Source organism: Lampetra planeri, unplaced genomic scaffold, assembly GCF_965212315.1.
Source record: "Lampetra planeri unplaced genomic scaffold, kcLamPlan1.2.h2 scaffold_674, whole genome shotgun sequence".
In the NCBI taxonomy this organism is placed as follows: domain Eukaryota; kingdom Metazoa; phylum Chordata; class Hyperoartia; order Petromyzontiformes; family Petromyzontidae; genus Lampetra; species Lampetra planeri.
Window position 1 is genome coordinate 1,268 of NW_027615497.1, and position 16,233 is coordinate 17,500.

A 16,233-nucleotide genomic window follows, 5' to 3' on the forward strand; every position below is an offset into this window, starting at 1 on the left:
TTTATTATAATGCTACAACTTTGCTGTTATATCAGTGCAAACTTCTCAGCTGTGGGTCAATAAATAGTTATCTCAAATTATTGTAACACAATGATTATCTATCAAAATAGCTGGAAAGGCAATAAGGGAATCCCAAAAGAAAACAAATTTTAGATTATGTTGATATTTATACGCAGCTCATGAAATGAAAAACTACATGTGTAAAACACTTGTACAGCAGACAGCAATGCAGTTTTATGAAATAATGAAATATTGTTCATGATCACAAATTTAAACATTGAAAAAGTGGGTTGACAGGGTCACGTCTTACAGCAGGGAAATAAGTATTGGACGCGCCAACATTTTTTTCAGTAAATATATTTCTAATGGAGCTACTGACGTGAAATTGTCCCCAGATGTCGATAACAACCCACATAATCCACACATACAAAGAAATCAAAACATATATGTCCAAAGTGAAATGACGCAGGGAAAAAGTATTGAACACACGTTTTTTTAATACTTTGTTGGTGATGAAGCTTAAGACACCTCCTGTAGGAGCAACTAGTCACAGGCTTTGCTCAGGTGTCTTTGGCACAAACTGTCTTCAAATATGGAACGTTCTGGGATTCTCTTCTGTGAACTCTGACCTTCAGTTCTTTCCAGATATTTTCAATTTGGGTGTTTGACTGGCAGGTTTCATCTGGTTTCTCGTATTTCCATGCCTTTCTGTACTTTTCTCCGTGCGGTAAATACTTGTGCTGCATTGACATACAATCAGGGAAACAGCAGACGGGAGACGGGAGAGACATCTGCTGGACGGAACGACAAAACAAATAGAAACGGCATGTCAGGACCCACATGACATGTTTCTGTGCTGATGTCATGGGGTTTACAGTAAATAACATAAAATATAAGAATATATTCCTGTGTATTTTGTAGTGTACCTGGTACTGCTATACCAGGGGCACCAGCTTTTCGTTATTGAGGTCAGACGTTTTTTTGAGTTTTCTTTTGTAACTCCATCACATCCAGATGTATATTCCGTGGAAGAGGATGGTAAAAGTTCAAACATTTTAACTTTGAACAGCATTGTCATCTCCTGTTGCTGTCAATGGTTTTCTCTGCCGACCTCACCAAAGTTTTGCCATCCTACTCTCGTCCGCTAAAATGATATCTGGTCTGCCGTCAGTTTCATTTCACTTCATTACACTATCTGTCATGTGGGTTGTTACCAACATCTGGTGACAGTTTCACATCAGTGATGAATACATGGTGTGAAAACATAAGCCAGCCATAACGAGCAAAGCACACAGTGAGCGTCTTAAAATGTTGATGTTTCTTCAGGTAGAGGAACAAATCCATCCTTGTGAATCTGCTCTGAAGCAACTGAAGTCGAGAGTCTGTTTACTGAAGTAGAGGCACCAACCGGCCTCTCAGTCCGACCGTCGCCGCCTTGTTTCTGACATTTGAGTCCAAACAAACTGCACAGCTTCATCAGCATCAGGTCCACGATCTCCTCCTCTTCAGAAGGCTGTGGATGACAAATGAAGGTCGATACACAAACAACACTGAAATAACTAATTTAGCTGTACATTATTACTCGTATTCTTCTTGATAATAATAATAGTAACAGTACCTTGTGGTGAATTTGCTCTTGACTGAACGCCACAAGGATCACTGAGATGAAGAGGTTGAGCACAACAAAGGTCATAAACACAATACAGGAGCCGATGAGGAACGCACCAAGCACCGGGTTGTAATTGAGAACCTGGGAAAAGGAAAGAAAAACCCTTGAACAGCAGCAAGCAGTTGTCCTTCACTGCTGGGGCTCTAATAATGTACGTACCTCTTCATAGTTAAAAATGCCCAGCTGCAGGCTCACCATGGTCTGAGCAGCGTCCAGAAGAGTGCGATAGGAGTACAGCTTCCACCCGTACATCAGGTTTGACTGGGGAAAGAAACATCAGATGAAAGCATTATTAGAAAGCTCATGAAGACTGAACCACACTGACTGTCGGAGTGAGACGCTGCTCACAGCGATGGAATAGGCCAGGAACATGATGGTCATGACCACCAGGAAGCCGGAGATATCAGCCCAGGCCCGCTGCAGCGTGGCTGTGATCATGTGCAGTTTAGGGTTCAGTCTCAGCAGGTGCCACAGTTTGACCGTCGCCAGCAACACCAGGAAGGCAATCAGATACCCCAGCACGGCGTCAGCCCGCGCCGTCTCGTGGAAACTTGCGTATCTGAAGGGAAGAGCAGAAGAGGAACAGGCTGTTCTTTCAGCCCGACGCCGACAAAACGCCGAAAATGTATTTGCACAGTCCAGTGTTTCTGTGTACAGAAACTCATAAAGGCATGTTTTTTTTCCCAGAAACATACTCAGTATGTCAGTAAAGCAGTAAGGATGGCATCAGTCAGTGTGCACACGTCCGCACAGTTCGTTCAAGAGGTTCATCACACAGAGACTGTAAACCTGCACCAGGATACACTTCACGGTGCGTTTAAAATGTAACAGTGATGTAACTATTCAAATGCCTGTTGTCAACCGTCTGAAATGTTGAGAGAATACCATTAAAACATATAGACAAGGTTTTTGAAGAAGTTAAGGCACATTAAAGCACATTTGTCTCCAATACCGTAACCAATTACAGTTCCTTTTGTAATCAAAGTACTTAACGCCATTATATGTAATTATGATTCCAACTCTCCACTGCTGGTTAGCAGATTTCATAAAGTAAAGTAAAGTACTATTGTACTCATGTACATGTACATTTGATAAAGTTATTGACATCATTACATTACATTTTTAACAGAGGAACCAGTTCCATTTCCAAAGTAACTTTGCCAATTCTGCTTATAACTTACTGGTCCTTGTTGTTCTGGTAGTACTCCATGTCCCGCTTCCCCAGTAAGGTCCTCCTGATGAAGAGCGACAGTGCGCTCCAGCTGAGAATGATGATAAACAGCTCTAGTAGGTTCCACTTGCTCCTGAAGTACATCCACCTCTGCTGCTTCACCAGCTTTGCCTGTCAGGACGTCGATGGAGCTGCCTGAGCTTTTTCAGTCATCGCAAACTGTTCACTGTAAACAAAATGTGTTTTACCTGAACAAACATGTAATAAATGATGAAGAGGAAGTAGATGGCCTCTGAGGCCATAACGAAGATGTGGAGCCCTCCAGTTGACTGGTACAGGCGCACACTTTGGAGTTCACTGCGGAACTGGAATGCTCCTGGATGAAGCACAAACACATGATGCTTCACCTGCGTCAGTGCAACAACTTTGAACATATGACCCCCGGTGCAGTACAGTACACATAACCACTGCGAACCAACCAATCTTTTAGAATTGATGTGATTTCATATATTGATAGTGATATCTAAAGTAATACTTATTTCTGCCCACTTGCACTGTAGAGCTGATCAGAAGCATATACAGTATTTGTGTATATGTGTCCACCTGGAAAATGATGGAACTGAAGCTTGAGTATACATACACACCCATTATAATTATTTATCACACACTACTGTCCATTTTTATTTGTCATCTTTATACCATTTACATTTATTGATGGCAGATTTCAGGTTTCAGAATATTTGAAACTTTTTTATTCTTATTCTTCTCTAATAAATTAAAATGTATTGTATGTTATTTTATTCTTTTTACTATCAAAGCATATTACAGATGTGCTCACATTATTTTGTTACACTGGACAGTTGCATGTATTACACCACTTTGTGTATTGCAATGACAATTAAGCTAATAGGAGGGGAGTAATTTTATTATAAAACACACAAAACCACTGAGCAATTTCTGCCAAAACCTTGTTTAATGTTTAATAATATTAGCTAATTTATTTTACATATATATTGTATTTTAAATGTATAAGTTGAAATGTATTTATTATTATTATTATATTATTAACAGGAAATTCATTATAACCAGTTACATTTCCAACAGAACTTTCTTGTCTCTGTTTGGAACTGCTTCATGTGCAGTTCCTCAGCAGACCGTGGACATACGTACCTGTGGCCGTTGTCTCCAGCATGAGCGTGACGATGCAGAAGAGGTTGACGTTGGCATTGTACACGGTGAACTCGACAAAGACGGCTTGCGTGTACACGTCCAGCCACCGGTTGTCGTAGAGGTACTGGAGGGATCTAGGGGTAGAAGCAAATCTTCACGTATTATCATGTATTTTTAAATATTTCAACAAATAATCTGTAATAATCTGTTACTGTTAAAACTACAGAGCCAATGTGAAATTTGTTTTTACACTGAAAAATATTTTTCTTCTTCACTCACCTACTGGAATTTTGTAAATCTGGCCCGAGATCCAGTGCGAAGCCTCCTCCTCTGTAGAGCACCACACTGCCCCAGATGGGCGACGCCCTCAGTTTTCTCTGAGACTGGTACTTCCAGGGGCTCTGGAGGGTGTGTGAGGTGTTATCAGCCACAGGGAGGCTCCAGGCCGGACCATATGAGCCCATGTCCTCCAGCTCCCAGGAGTACGGAGCGTGACAGTCCTTCACTGATGGCTGCATGGAGTGAGAGACGTGGCACGAGTTGCTCTGCACCCTCACCTGGCGGAGGCGGGCGCTCCCCACCAAGTTGGAGTTTCCATCCGTAATGAATCCTGTGACATATGTTCAGGTGACAAGCACAAACGTATTGTTTGTGAAAATAGCAAAAGCATCCTCATAGCAGATTCCAGACAGGTGTGAGGTTGTCAGATTTCTGATGAATCATACTGTGTTTGAGTGCCCAGAAGATCACTATATAAAATGGATGCATTGAGATTATTATTATTATTATTGTTGTTGTTGTTGTTGTTGTTGTTGTTAATGATGATGATATCATAAATAACACTATCGTCTGCATAACAAGAATTCTCCCATGTAATATGGGAGTATTATGTGTGTAATATGAATGCCAATATAGATTAATTCGCATGGTAAAAAGAACAAAAATCCTCATTTTCAAATTTTTTTCAGCAACAGCTAATTCAAAAATTCAAGGGTTTGTCTTGTTTTTATATCCCTGCTACTTTCCTCCCCTTCTACCTCTCTCTACTCGTGTCCCTGTGTTTCACCCCACCCAGTAGGGGCGTCTGTGAAGGTTCTCATTCATCCAAGTCATGATACCTTGCCAGGTTCATTCGTAGAGAACTGGACTTGTAGTTTACCAGACATTTATAAAACAAGCATTTACCTCTACTTGAGTAACAGTAGGTATTTTGTCACCTCTGCCAGTGTAACACCAGTTTTGCAGATGTTAGAAACAGCATACTGACCTGGGTATTCTCCGAACAGGCTGCTCAGCAGAGTTGTGTTTGCCCAGTGGAACACGTCTTGAATGCTCATACTGTCTGAGACGCCTTTGCTGAAACTCTGGCGGATGTGCTGTGTCAGGAAGTATGCGTTGGGGTCTCTCTGGCCGTACGCCACCAGCAGCAGCATCCACATGAAGCCCATGTAGGCTGTATGACACACATACACACACACAGACACACACACACATTTTAATCATTTATTCATGTTCACACAAATACTGAGGCCACAGAAAAAAATGAAATACAGAGTGATCAGCTATGGGGATAAATGCTAGTTTTCGTGTATAGAACACACATAGCCACATTTTATTGCCTTGCATTGTGTTCAGTTGTGTCTCCTACCCAGAATCTCCCGGATGAGGGCGAAGACTTTCTGCTCTTTAATCATGTTGTTCCTCATCCTCTCGATGTCGGTGGGTGGAGGTGGCTGATAGTAGCTGCACGTGCTGTCTCTTCTCGCTGCCCGTACCGCATCAGCATCATCTGATTGTGCAAAGTCATTTCATGCGTTTGTTTGAAGATTAAACGGTGCAACTCCAATGGAAAGTGCTGATATTGTACCTGGATTTTTGAGAGTGTTGTCGATCTGTGGATCTCCAAATTCCTCCATGTCAACTTTCTTCAGGACGAGAGCGAAGAAAGCAGCAAAACCGAGAACCTGTGACATAACAGAGTGTGCAATATCGTCCACAGTGATGTCAGAAGCATGCCTGTACTGTATGTATATACGTATGTATGTATGTATGCACCGGGACGTCCTGTCAATGGTAGTTTTTTACACATGTTTATTAGACCATTTTATTATATTCTTATACTCATATAAAATATATTTCATTCATTTTTTATGATTGATCAAGTTAAACATATATATCAACATATATCTTAAATTACATACAATTAATTCCTTTTCTACCTTAAAATGACTTTTTCCCACATGTTGAGTCAATGTGATGTCATTGACTCAACATGACATCATTTCTAATATAGTCAAATACATATGTTCTACATATTTTCGTGTGCTGTCCTCACCTTCAGTGGTTGGGTGATAAAGAGACTCTCAAAGAAGGACACCACCATGGAGATGAGCCAGCTGATGGAGCGATCTTTCCCATACGTCAGCCCGTACATCATGGTGAAGTATCCTGACACACCGCTGGTTGCAATCACCAGAATCCAGCCAACAAACACAAACCACCATGGCAGCCCTCCTTGGCAGCACCTCCTGCCACTGACGCTCTGCTCAGGGCTGGGGCTCCGGTCCAGTCGGTCCCCATCCAGGCTGGATGAGGGGAGCTGGTACTTCAGGAGGCTCTTCATTCCTTGGACCTGCTGCACAGCTCTGTTGTAGCTGTCTGGGTTTGGGAAAGCAGGAGACCCCAGGAGACACAGCTCTTTCTCGACATGTCGCAGCTGCCGGTAAAGGTACCGGCTGTTGTTGCTCTTCATTTGAACCCCGTCTGAAGTCTTCTCAGGGTCCCACACGCTGCTGTCTGTTGAGATCAGATATTACTAGTTAACAAGCCAAATCAATGATTGCTCACAAAATGTTGTGTCAGTTCACTGAAGTAATTTGAAATGTATTGTGATGCAATGCAATGTGGTGCAGTACGATATGATGTACAATTAAATATGACACGGTAAAGTATGATGATGCCATTTGGTGCAAGTTGGATTGGTTACAATTTGGTACAATACAATTCAACACAGTATCACATAATCTCATACAATTTGGTGCAGTACAATGCAGTATGATTCAGTACAAAACAATACGGTACACTATGATACGGTACTATGCCATACATTCTGACATGATGTGATACGCTACGATGAAGTAGAGAGTCTGATACCATACCAAACGCATTTTGACTCTGGTGACGTACTGTTGGGTCTGCTGTTGGTGCTGTAGATGTACTGTAGTTACCTTGTAGATTGACTGCACCTAAACTTAGGACCATCGATGGTTCGCTTTTCGAGGCGTCAGTGTAGAAGTTGCTGGCTGCTCTGTTCTGCTGTCTGATGATGTCCTCCACCAGAGACAGCAGAGTATTGATGTCCACCTGTTGACCAGCTCTCAGCTGAGGCAGAGGACTCTTCATGGTCTTTGAGAGCGACTGGGCGATTCTTCTGATGTCCTATGGGAACGTGGAGTGCTTGAGTTGTGCAGACCAGACGAGCTGTCACGTTCACTTAAGGTTTCCTCACCTTCATCACTGTGTCTGGTGTGATGTCCTTCTGCTCCTTCTGAGGAGAAGAAGTCTGTGAAGGAGACACACGACCAGTCTTCCCCTGCTTGGACTTGTCCATTTTAGCAGCTTTTTCACGTGGACGTGTGTTTCTGAAGATGCTCACGATGAGAAGATTGATTGGAAACATGATGATTGAACTTTGAACTCCAATCATAACCTGCTGCCAAGTAAACTCGATGTGACCTGCAAACCATAATGATGTTATTTCAAAGTCTGCTCATGATGTTCTTCTTTGGAGATCAGTTATTATTGGTTGCTATGGCAAATTGATGACCTGTGATATTCAGTTTCAGTTGACTGGATTCATCTAAGATACACTATGAGGATAAGATACAATGCAGTGTGATACGATACGATCTGATAAAATATGATACAGCATGGTACTGTATGGTCCGGTATGGTATGTGTGACATGATATGGTTTGATGCCATTCAGCATATAGATACTATATCTTACTAGGTAAGATATGATGTGATGCTACATGATACTATATGATACGACATGATACAACGTCATATGATACAATACGTTATGATGCGATGTGATGCGATATAATATGATACAATATGCAGTACGGTCCAGACCTGTAGCCAAATGAACTCAATGTGACCCGCAAAGCACACTGATGCAATTTCAAACATGTGATTTATTTGTTCTTCAGCTCTAGTGAGACTTCATTTTCTTTTTTCAATTCAAGGACGCATCTCCTGTGCCTTTGTGTACGTCCATGAAACAGTGAAGAGTTACATCATACCCAGATCCATGGTCTGCTCAGAGGGATCAGTGGGGACTCCCCAAAACATGATGCTAGTGAGCATGGTGCACAGCAGCAGAGAGAAACAGCAGGACACCCGCTGCACCCGGGTGAAGGTGCTGCAGGGGGGGCGGCTGATGACGGAGAACCAGATGTGGCCGTCACGGAAATCCTTGGCTGTCTTCATGAAGAACAGATTACTGGAAAGATGCGTGAAGGTTAATCGAATGCTACGACCGACATATCATCAACAAACACTTAGCTGTGCTCACCTGAATCTCTTCAGGTCCTCATCCGTGGCGACAGGAAACACCTTGTCCAGCGTGCACTCTCCTACATCTACGGCGAGCCAGGAGTTACAGAGGAAGTGCCACTTGTGACCACTGTCCACATCTTGGGACCGTTACTTTGCTGACATACCTGCATGTTGTTTAGTCGATGACATTTTTTACTGAGACAGCACTTTTCATACAAGCAACTGTAAGAAGATTAAAAAAATACTCTAGCATAGTAGCAGTTGCAGCAGTAGCAGTAACAGATGGTAATATTCTGGGGTTGATGATTTGCTGTTGTAGCACCATATTAAACATTTATACATTTCAAAGCCACCACCAACTACCATGCAGGATGTGCGCCCGAGTTGTCATGCCACAGCCTTATGCTCTGCAGCTCTCCCAGGGAAAAGTGCGTGGTGAGGAGGAACATGTCTTCCTCGCCCCTTTCAAACACATTCTTCTCCGGGTCAGTCAGGTGGTGCGGCTCACTTTCGCCCTCTGTGCCCAGCAGAGTCACCGTCACCTGAAACATTACACTGGTCATGAATTTATCCTGACCAGAGAGAAGCTGCCAGCAGCCTCTGAGCTGACCTGAGAGGATGTGGATGCACCATGTCGGTGTCCTGTGCTGACGGTCAACATGTAGAAATACTCAGCCAACGGGTCGTTGTCCTCCAGCACAGTTATCTTCACCTAAAATGTGACGAGAATTTATTCAACAAAAATAATGTATTCAATAATAATAATAACAGAGCACTGGTTGTACATGTCAGAGCTAAAAACAGCAGTTCATAACAATATATGACAAATGCTGTTTACAAGGTTTCAGATTCACCTTAGTTGAGTCCAGAATGTCTTTTCTGCGTGCCCACAACACCACAAGGAGGTAAACAACAAAGATGGCCCCCACAAAACAAACCACCACGGGATTGTTGGCAAAAGTGGCAAAAAGCTCTGCTGTGCGTGACACGTCCACCAGGTTTGGCATGACGAAGAAAGAGCTCCCAAAGAAGGTCAAGTGGTTGCAGAGGCACTGAGTGACCAGCGGAGTGGTGAGTGGACCAACCTGGAGGAAAACGTTTCATTTTATCCATGTACTGATGCAACTTGTTGAGTTTGCTCTCACTCACCCTGCAGCCATTCTCACTCCAAGAAGAGTCGTGCTCGTTCCAGTACTTGCACTGGGCAGCGATGGTTACAACATTGACAGTGGCGTTGATGGATTTGACCCCAGGCTCAACAACAGGCTTCATAACCAGGAAGTGAACACCAGTGGTTCCTTCTCTGTCGTTGGGACCAAGAACCCAGGTATATTGTTCCTCTGTGTCAGAATACACAGGGCAAACCATAAACACAGATTCAAGTTTTTAAAAAAAAATCTATTTATAGTTGTGTACATTTTACTGTATTAAGTTTTTTTTTTTTTTTTTTTTTTTTAGTATTTGGTTTTTCTTTCAAATTTCTTAAAATCTTCTCAAATTTTCTTCTCAAGCACTTTGAGCTGCATGTGATGCATGAAACTAATAATCAGTTTTTTTAACACTACTACTATTTTACTATTATTATTACTATTTGTAATAATAACAATCATTATAATCATGGTCAAAATTCCACTTAGAATTATGTCTTATTTATCTCATGATAACTGATGTTATTGAGTAATAGTAAACAACTATGTACATGATGTATATTTAGCTTTTAACTATTAACTTTAATACCTTCTTTTGAATCCGCATGAGGAATCTGAGTGTTGGCCAGGTAATTCTCATCACTCGGATATTCCTTGTATCCGAGCAACAACCTGAGAGAAATGTCTTCAGAAGGTTCCAGCTTTATCACCAGTGTAACATCAGGCGAGGGAACGTTGATTATTATTGTGCTAAAATTGGCCAGATCCACAATGGTGCTGTTCTCCTGCTCGACGTCCGGCCTGGGGAGGAGAATCTGAGGTGATTCACACACAAATCAGTCCCCAGAACCTGCAGATTTCATCATTTCTAATATAACATCTGTAAAGTTGATAATACCTCGATCTCGTCAGACAGGTTGTGAACAGGTATGATAGAACCGTTGACTCTGGTCAGAGTAACCGATCCCACAGTCCCTGTGATGTTGTCCTCCTTCCAGGAATATGGATTCCTCTCAAAACTCATCATCTGTGACATGTTCAGCAGATGTGACATTACGTGCTCTGTCAGTTCTGTGCAGTGGTTTGCTCAGATGTTAAATGTAAAGGATATACAACGAACAATATTTGTTCCTAATTCTGTTCAAGTAAAAAATCTTGATTCATCCCCAGGGGAGGCATTCAAAGGCACAGAGAGCAGTTGACCACACAACACAAAACAAATGAAGCTAAATAAGAAGAAATAAAAAGAAAATTAAACATAAAATAATCAAATCAAATAAATAATACATAATAATAAAACCCCAAACTACTAAGTTATACAGTCTAACTAATATTCTAAATAACATTATACACTACCGTTCAAAAGTTTGGGGTGACTTAGAAATGTCCTTCTTTTTGAAAGAAAAGCTTTTTTTCCCATTAAATTAAACATTGAATTAATTAGACTCGTCTAGACATGTGGTAAATGACTATTCTACCTGGGAAGAGCTGATTTTAATGGAATATCTACGTACACCTACAGAGGCCATTTTCACCAACCATCTTTTTTGTGTTCTAGTGCTACATTTTGTTAGCTAATCATGTCAAAAGGTGAATGGTGATTAGAAAACATTTGCGCAATTATGTTTGCACACAGGAAAACTGTTGACTAGAGAAGCTACAAAACTGGAATTGTCTGGATGACCCCAAACTTTTGAACGGTAGTGTAAGTATTTACAGATGTGTATTTACAGACTATATGCAGCAGAGTTTGTGCACTTTAAAAGTATACTGTAAGTGATCATAGTGTATAAAGGTCTGAACCGGTATCTTATTAAAAATATCTGCATGTACACTCACTCTCACATCTACGGGCTCATTTGGAGGGAGGACGTCAGCCGGCAGTGGCGGAAAAGAAAATGTGGACGAGCTGTTCCTGTTCACGTTTATGTCCTGCGCTTGCATTGTTTCTGGAGAAACTCTGAGAGCAGAATAAAATGTTGTCATGTTCCTTTTTATCTGTCAGTGTTAAATCCCAAGTTCACAAACCCCGTCCTACTACATTGTTTCTACCAAAGCACACCACCTATATCCATATACTGTATAAACCCTCCCTTTTGGTCTTTGACACCCTCTTATTCCGTCAACAGGCACAAACAAAGGTGTGAGTTGCCACATGCAAATTTCTGTTTTCTTATAAAGACTGTATGCAAATGGCTGTTTGTTTGATTATCTTATTATTTTTATTTTGTTACAAAGATTGAGACCCTTTGTTTTGTAAAGAGTAACCCACAACCTGTGTGAATGCATTAATTGAAGTGAGTTATCAAGTAGATGCTAATTTCTCTTTTTCTTTATTTTTAATTGCCATTTTTCTGGTTTGATTCAACCTGTTCCCACTTGGATATAGCGTTTGTTTCCCATTTACAGATAAAATCATCTACATCCACATCCGATACCACCTTCCATGTCTCTGTGTTTACATGTGCGCTCCACATTGATGGGCTCTCTCACCTGTTGACATACACGCTGATCTGCTCTGAACCAATGATGATGGGACCTTCGTTCACCTTCTTCTGATGAAGCAGAGCGCTCTGAATGTTGTTCATCCCACTGAGAAGAGAATCTGAGACTTTTTCCTGCCAAAGGTCAAAGCAGATGTTTGAGCAGCACAGAGCACAGAGGGGAAAAAGAGGCATCTGTGTTCTTACATTTGATGAAACAGTCAGAATATTACTGGCTGCCTCGATGATCGGCGTGGCAACGAAGACAACTTCTACATCGTCCTCAGCATCCTGGACAGTGATGGTGTTGAGGGAGGAGCTGAGGTCCAGCAGCAGAGCGCTGGCTTCTTCCTGCAGACGACAACAGAAGAGAGATTACATTTTAGATCCATATGTGTTTTTTTTATCCAAATGTTGGTGAAAACAGTGATGCCACAGATCTGTTTTGGACTTTTTTTTCTCCTTTAAATCCTTTTCCTCCTTTGACTATTCATTTCCATGCTCCTGAATTTATTATTGTTTTTATGGACTGAGCTCAACCTCTTTAACTTCTGCTACTTATTATCTTGATTTTATGTAAATTATGTCTTTGACTGTTTGAAGAGCGTTCATAAATTACTGCTTCTAGTTATGTTACTATTATTATCATGTTGTCGTCGTCGTCTTCTTCTTCTTCTTCTTCTCATCGGATATTCCTATTACATGATGTGGATACATACAGTATTCCTTCCTGCAGTGACTCCACGTTATATGAATGTAAACACGTCACCATGCAAAGTACTTAGACTCTCTTTATTTTCTTTTCAACTGTTTAACTACTTCTAGTAGAAACATTTTAGCCATATCATCAATCTGCATTCGTGTGTCTTTTTGTAATAGTCCAGCATCAAAAAGTTCAAAAATCAAGAAAATCTCTACACGTAATTGTACATGTATCTGTATAATTCTTGTATTGTCTAAAAACAAATAAACAAATAAAAAAAAATCTGCAATTTCGTTTCTCCTGAAATTTGCTCCTGATTTTGGGAAGAACTTTAAAACGTACCTGAGCGGTGGGACTGAGCTCATCAGAGCGTTGTGTGAGTACGGCCACAGCTCTGGCCGTCGTCTGCACGTCCTGACTCGTGTTGGTTGGAGAGTCGAGGAGAAACGTGTTCATTCTGGTCAGCATCTGTTCTCTCAGCTGAAAGAGAGGGATGAATGAATGAAGATGGACTCAGACCAGAGTGAAATTAGTCCATTTCTGTTTTTTTATAACCTTTGACCTGGCGTCCTTCTGCCCCTCGTCCGTCTCTGCGTTCAGCACTTCAGAAACTGAGGTGAATATTTGTCCCAGAGCCTCAGTGGAGAGTTGACCATCCTGCTCCAGCTGAGTCACACTTTCATCCATCGCAGACTGAAGATCTTCCACCGAAGCGTCAGAGCTGCTTTGTCGCACCTGAGAAAAAAACCCCGAATAATTTTAAAATCAACTAGAAAATTGCTTGAGTCATTTTAATGTGGGTCTGCACCTGGACGAAACCACCAACTGTTGCCATAGTGATGATTCACCGAACGTGTAGATATATAGTTTATGGGAATAGAGTGAGTGGAAGTAGTTGCAGATAGTGGTCCCTCAAACTTTGTAGAGTGGCCCTGTCGGGGTCCAGGGACCACAAGTTGAGAAACCACCTCGAGGATTTCCCGAACGCATAAATGGGGGTAGAGTGAGAAGTGGTCCAAAAATCAACTTTTTCCTTCAGATCCCATTAATTTCCTATGCCAGGAAAATATGTCGTTTTTTTAGTAACATCACACACGTACACAGACCTGCGCGTGGACAGTCGTAGAAGTTTCTTGGAATCTGTTTTTAACAGTCACAACAATGGACAAACGGAAGTCGTTGTTTTTATCTCCCAGAGGCAGGAACACAGATTTCACTACATCTGCATTGCTGCAGCGCAGGTGTGAACCTGAAAGACAAAATGAGAATGTTGATTCCGTCATGTCCTTCAAAGGATCTTCATGCAACATCACAAATTGCAAATCCTTGATGGACTTTACAGTTGGCACAATACAACACCATCGGACCTTTAATCTGTGCATCTCTACACAAACAAGTGCAACGGAAACAGAGTTAAAAGAGTGAACATGAACCTTTGTCAGTTTTCAGGCAATAGACACAGCCGCTGGAGCAGAAAGATGTTGGCTGGCAGGTGATGTCAAAAGCATCGAGCACGGTTCCTGATGGTGGCGAGATGCTACATGAGGGGGCAGCAGCAGCTGCAGGTGTTTCCGTAGTTACGCCTGCAGACGGTTCCGTTGGATCGGGACCCGGGATTGGTAGAGTGAAGGAGGCAAAACCTAGCTCCTCCGTCCCTGTTAGATATCAAGTTGATAAATAAAACAATTATATATCTTCTATGTCATTTTATTTTTTGTCTTCAGTGTGCTTGTGCAATCAGACTCAGGTTCAAGCAACACTATTGATCATAGAATAGAGTCGACTAGACTAGACTCGATTCATCTTCTATCCACCACCAAGTCACCACTGTTCTAAGATGTAAATGTACATACTGTATTTCTGTTGATATCATAGTGTTCATATCTATAACATCACAACCCACCATAAGCAATCACGGTGATGTTACGCATTGTGTCTCTGGAAACCTTTAGACGTCGGCTCTGCACGACAAACTCTGTGTCGCCATCCTGCTTGTCTATAAGATGTTGTCCTCCTGCTTTGGGGTTACAGTTGTCAGAGTTGCTCTGGGGAAAGAGATGCGAGAGTGTAATTTGAGTTGGCTGACGTATTACATCTCTGTCCAAAGTGGGATGTCTGTTCAGACTTACTGTCAAATCTCTGGGTTTCTCAATAAACCAAACTACAGGCGGACACTGCGCTGTCCCACAGTTCAGCCTCAGTCTCACATCTTCGTTCACTGTTACTGAAGAGCAACTGTCACAACTGCATGAAAGTGAAAACAAGAATCAGAATCAAAACTGTTTAAACTGGACTATTGTCTTTCATCTTTGTGTGTTTCCACTGCAGCTGCAAGGGATTTTGCGCCATTTTATTTATCTGCTTTAAACATTTTGTTAGGCAGCCTTGGGTTTTTTGAGGCATGTATTTTTATCTTTGTATTATCTTATTATTTTATTGTTTGCATTTGTATGTGTTGTTTTCTGCCTTTTATGTTGCTGAATACTGTATTCTGTGCATGTGAATGGTTTCCAAGGATCAGCTGGTGAAATTAGTTATTTACTACTACTAATAATAACAATAATAATGACACAAAATGTAAGGGACCTTTAACAAAAAAACAGGTCACCTTAGAAACAGTAAAAACTGGACAAATAAAATTTGTAAAAGCGAATAAAATCATTTGTTTGTGGAATACATATATAGATTAAACAGAGTATGTGTTTCAATGCCAATTTCCTTATTTCATTGTCAATGAACTCATGTTACCTGATGGTGACATCAGTAAATTCCATTGGTTTCACAGTGATGCACTTGGACACAGGCGTAAGCTCAACCCATCTCTGAAACCAGACAGTTCTGCTCACGGTTACGGTATATTTGTCAAACTCAAAGGGGGTCGGCAGGCACTGCCTTTCTATGACATGTGTTTCTTCCCCGGTGATGTTTCTGCACTTGCATTGTCCGACTTTGTGGACGGAAACAGAAACAGGATGTTAAGGTGACACTCAGACACACAACAAGCAGGACATGAAGTTATAGCTTAAGATAACATAAGCTACGATAACATGAGAAAAGATAAGATTAGATGACATAATATACCATAGCACAACACAACATATGATAGATGACACGAACGATAGGATGAGATATGATGACGAAACTAAAACATATAACAAAAGGCAAAAGTGAAGTAAGGTCAATAAGTCCTGTCCAACCGCACAAGTTACTATGTGTTATTTAGTCCCACTTACCACATCTCCATGTGAATGTGAATCCTCTGCTGAGCAGTGTTTGACTTCCATTTACGCTCAGTGAGACGCTCTGAGTGCCATCAATCAAATGTGG

At 41.4% G+C, this 16,233-nt stretch overlaps 1 protein-coding gene across 1 annotated transcript in view; it reads right to left on the reverse strand.

Annotated features, from left to right (window-relative positions):
• Positions 1-629: 629 nt before the first annotated feature.
• LOC144741717 (polycystin-1-like protein 2) overlaps positions 630-16,233 on the reverse strand; it is a gene marked incomplete at its 3' end in the record, with an annotated part of 20,019 nt that continues 4,415 nt past the window's right edge. The window contains 31 exon segments of the mRNA XM_078624219.1: positions 630-740; positions 1,409-1,513; positions 1,619-1,750; positions 1,829-1,930; positions 2,018-2,228; positions 2,851-3,011; positions 3,089-3,216; positions 4,011-4,144; positions 4,290-4,620; positions 5,278-5,463; positions 5,659-5,799; positions 5,878-5,974; positions 6,346-6,806; positions 7,238-7,448; positions 7,519-7,745; positions 8,317-8,516; positions 8,589-8,713; positions 8,715-8,736; positions 8,936-9,114; positions 9,183-9,284; positions 9,427-9,657; positions 9,722-9,912; positions 10,310-10,535; positions 10,619-10,747; positions 11,560-11,680; positions 12,214-12,554; positions 13,249-13,386; positions 13,462-13,641; positions 14,013-14,155; positions 14,340-14,489; positions 14,810-14,951. Of these exon segments, the coding sequence (XP_078480345.1) occupies positions 630-740; positions 1,409-1,513; positions 1,619-1,750; positions 1,829-1,930; positions 2,018-2,228; positions 2,851-3,011; positions 3,089-3,216; positions 4,011-4,144; positions 4,290-4,620; positions 5,278-5,463; positions 5,659-5,799; positions 5,878-5,974; positions 6,346-6,806; positions 7,238-7,448; positions 7,519-7,745; positions 8,317-8,516; positions 8,589-8,713; positions 8,715-8,736; positions 8,936-9,114; positions 9,183-9,284; positions 9,427-9,657; positions 9,722-9,912; positions 10,310-10,535; positions 10,619-10,747; positions 11,560-11,680; positions 12,214-12,554; positions 13,249-13,386; positions 13,462-13,641; positions 14,013-14,155; positions 14,340-14,489; positions 14,810-14,951 (5,358 nt within the window).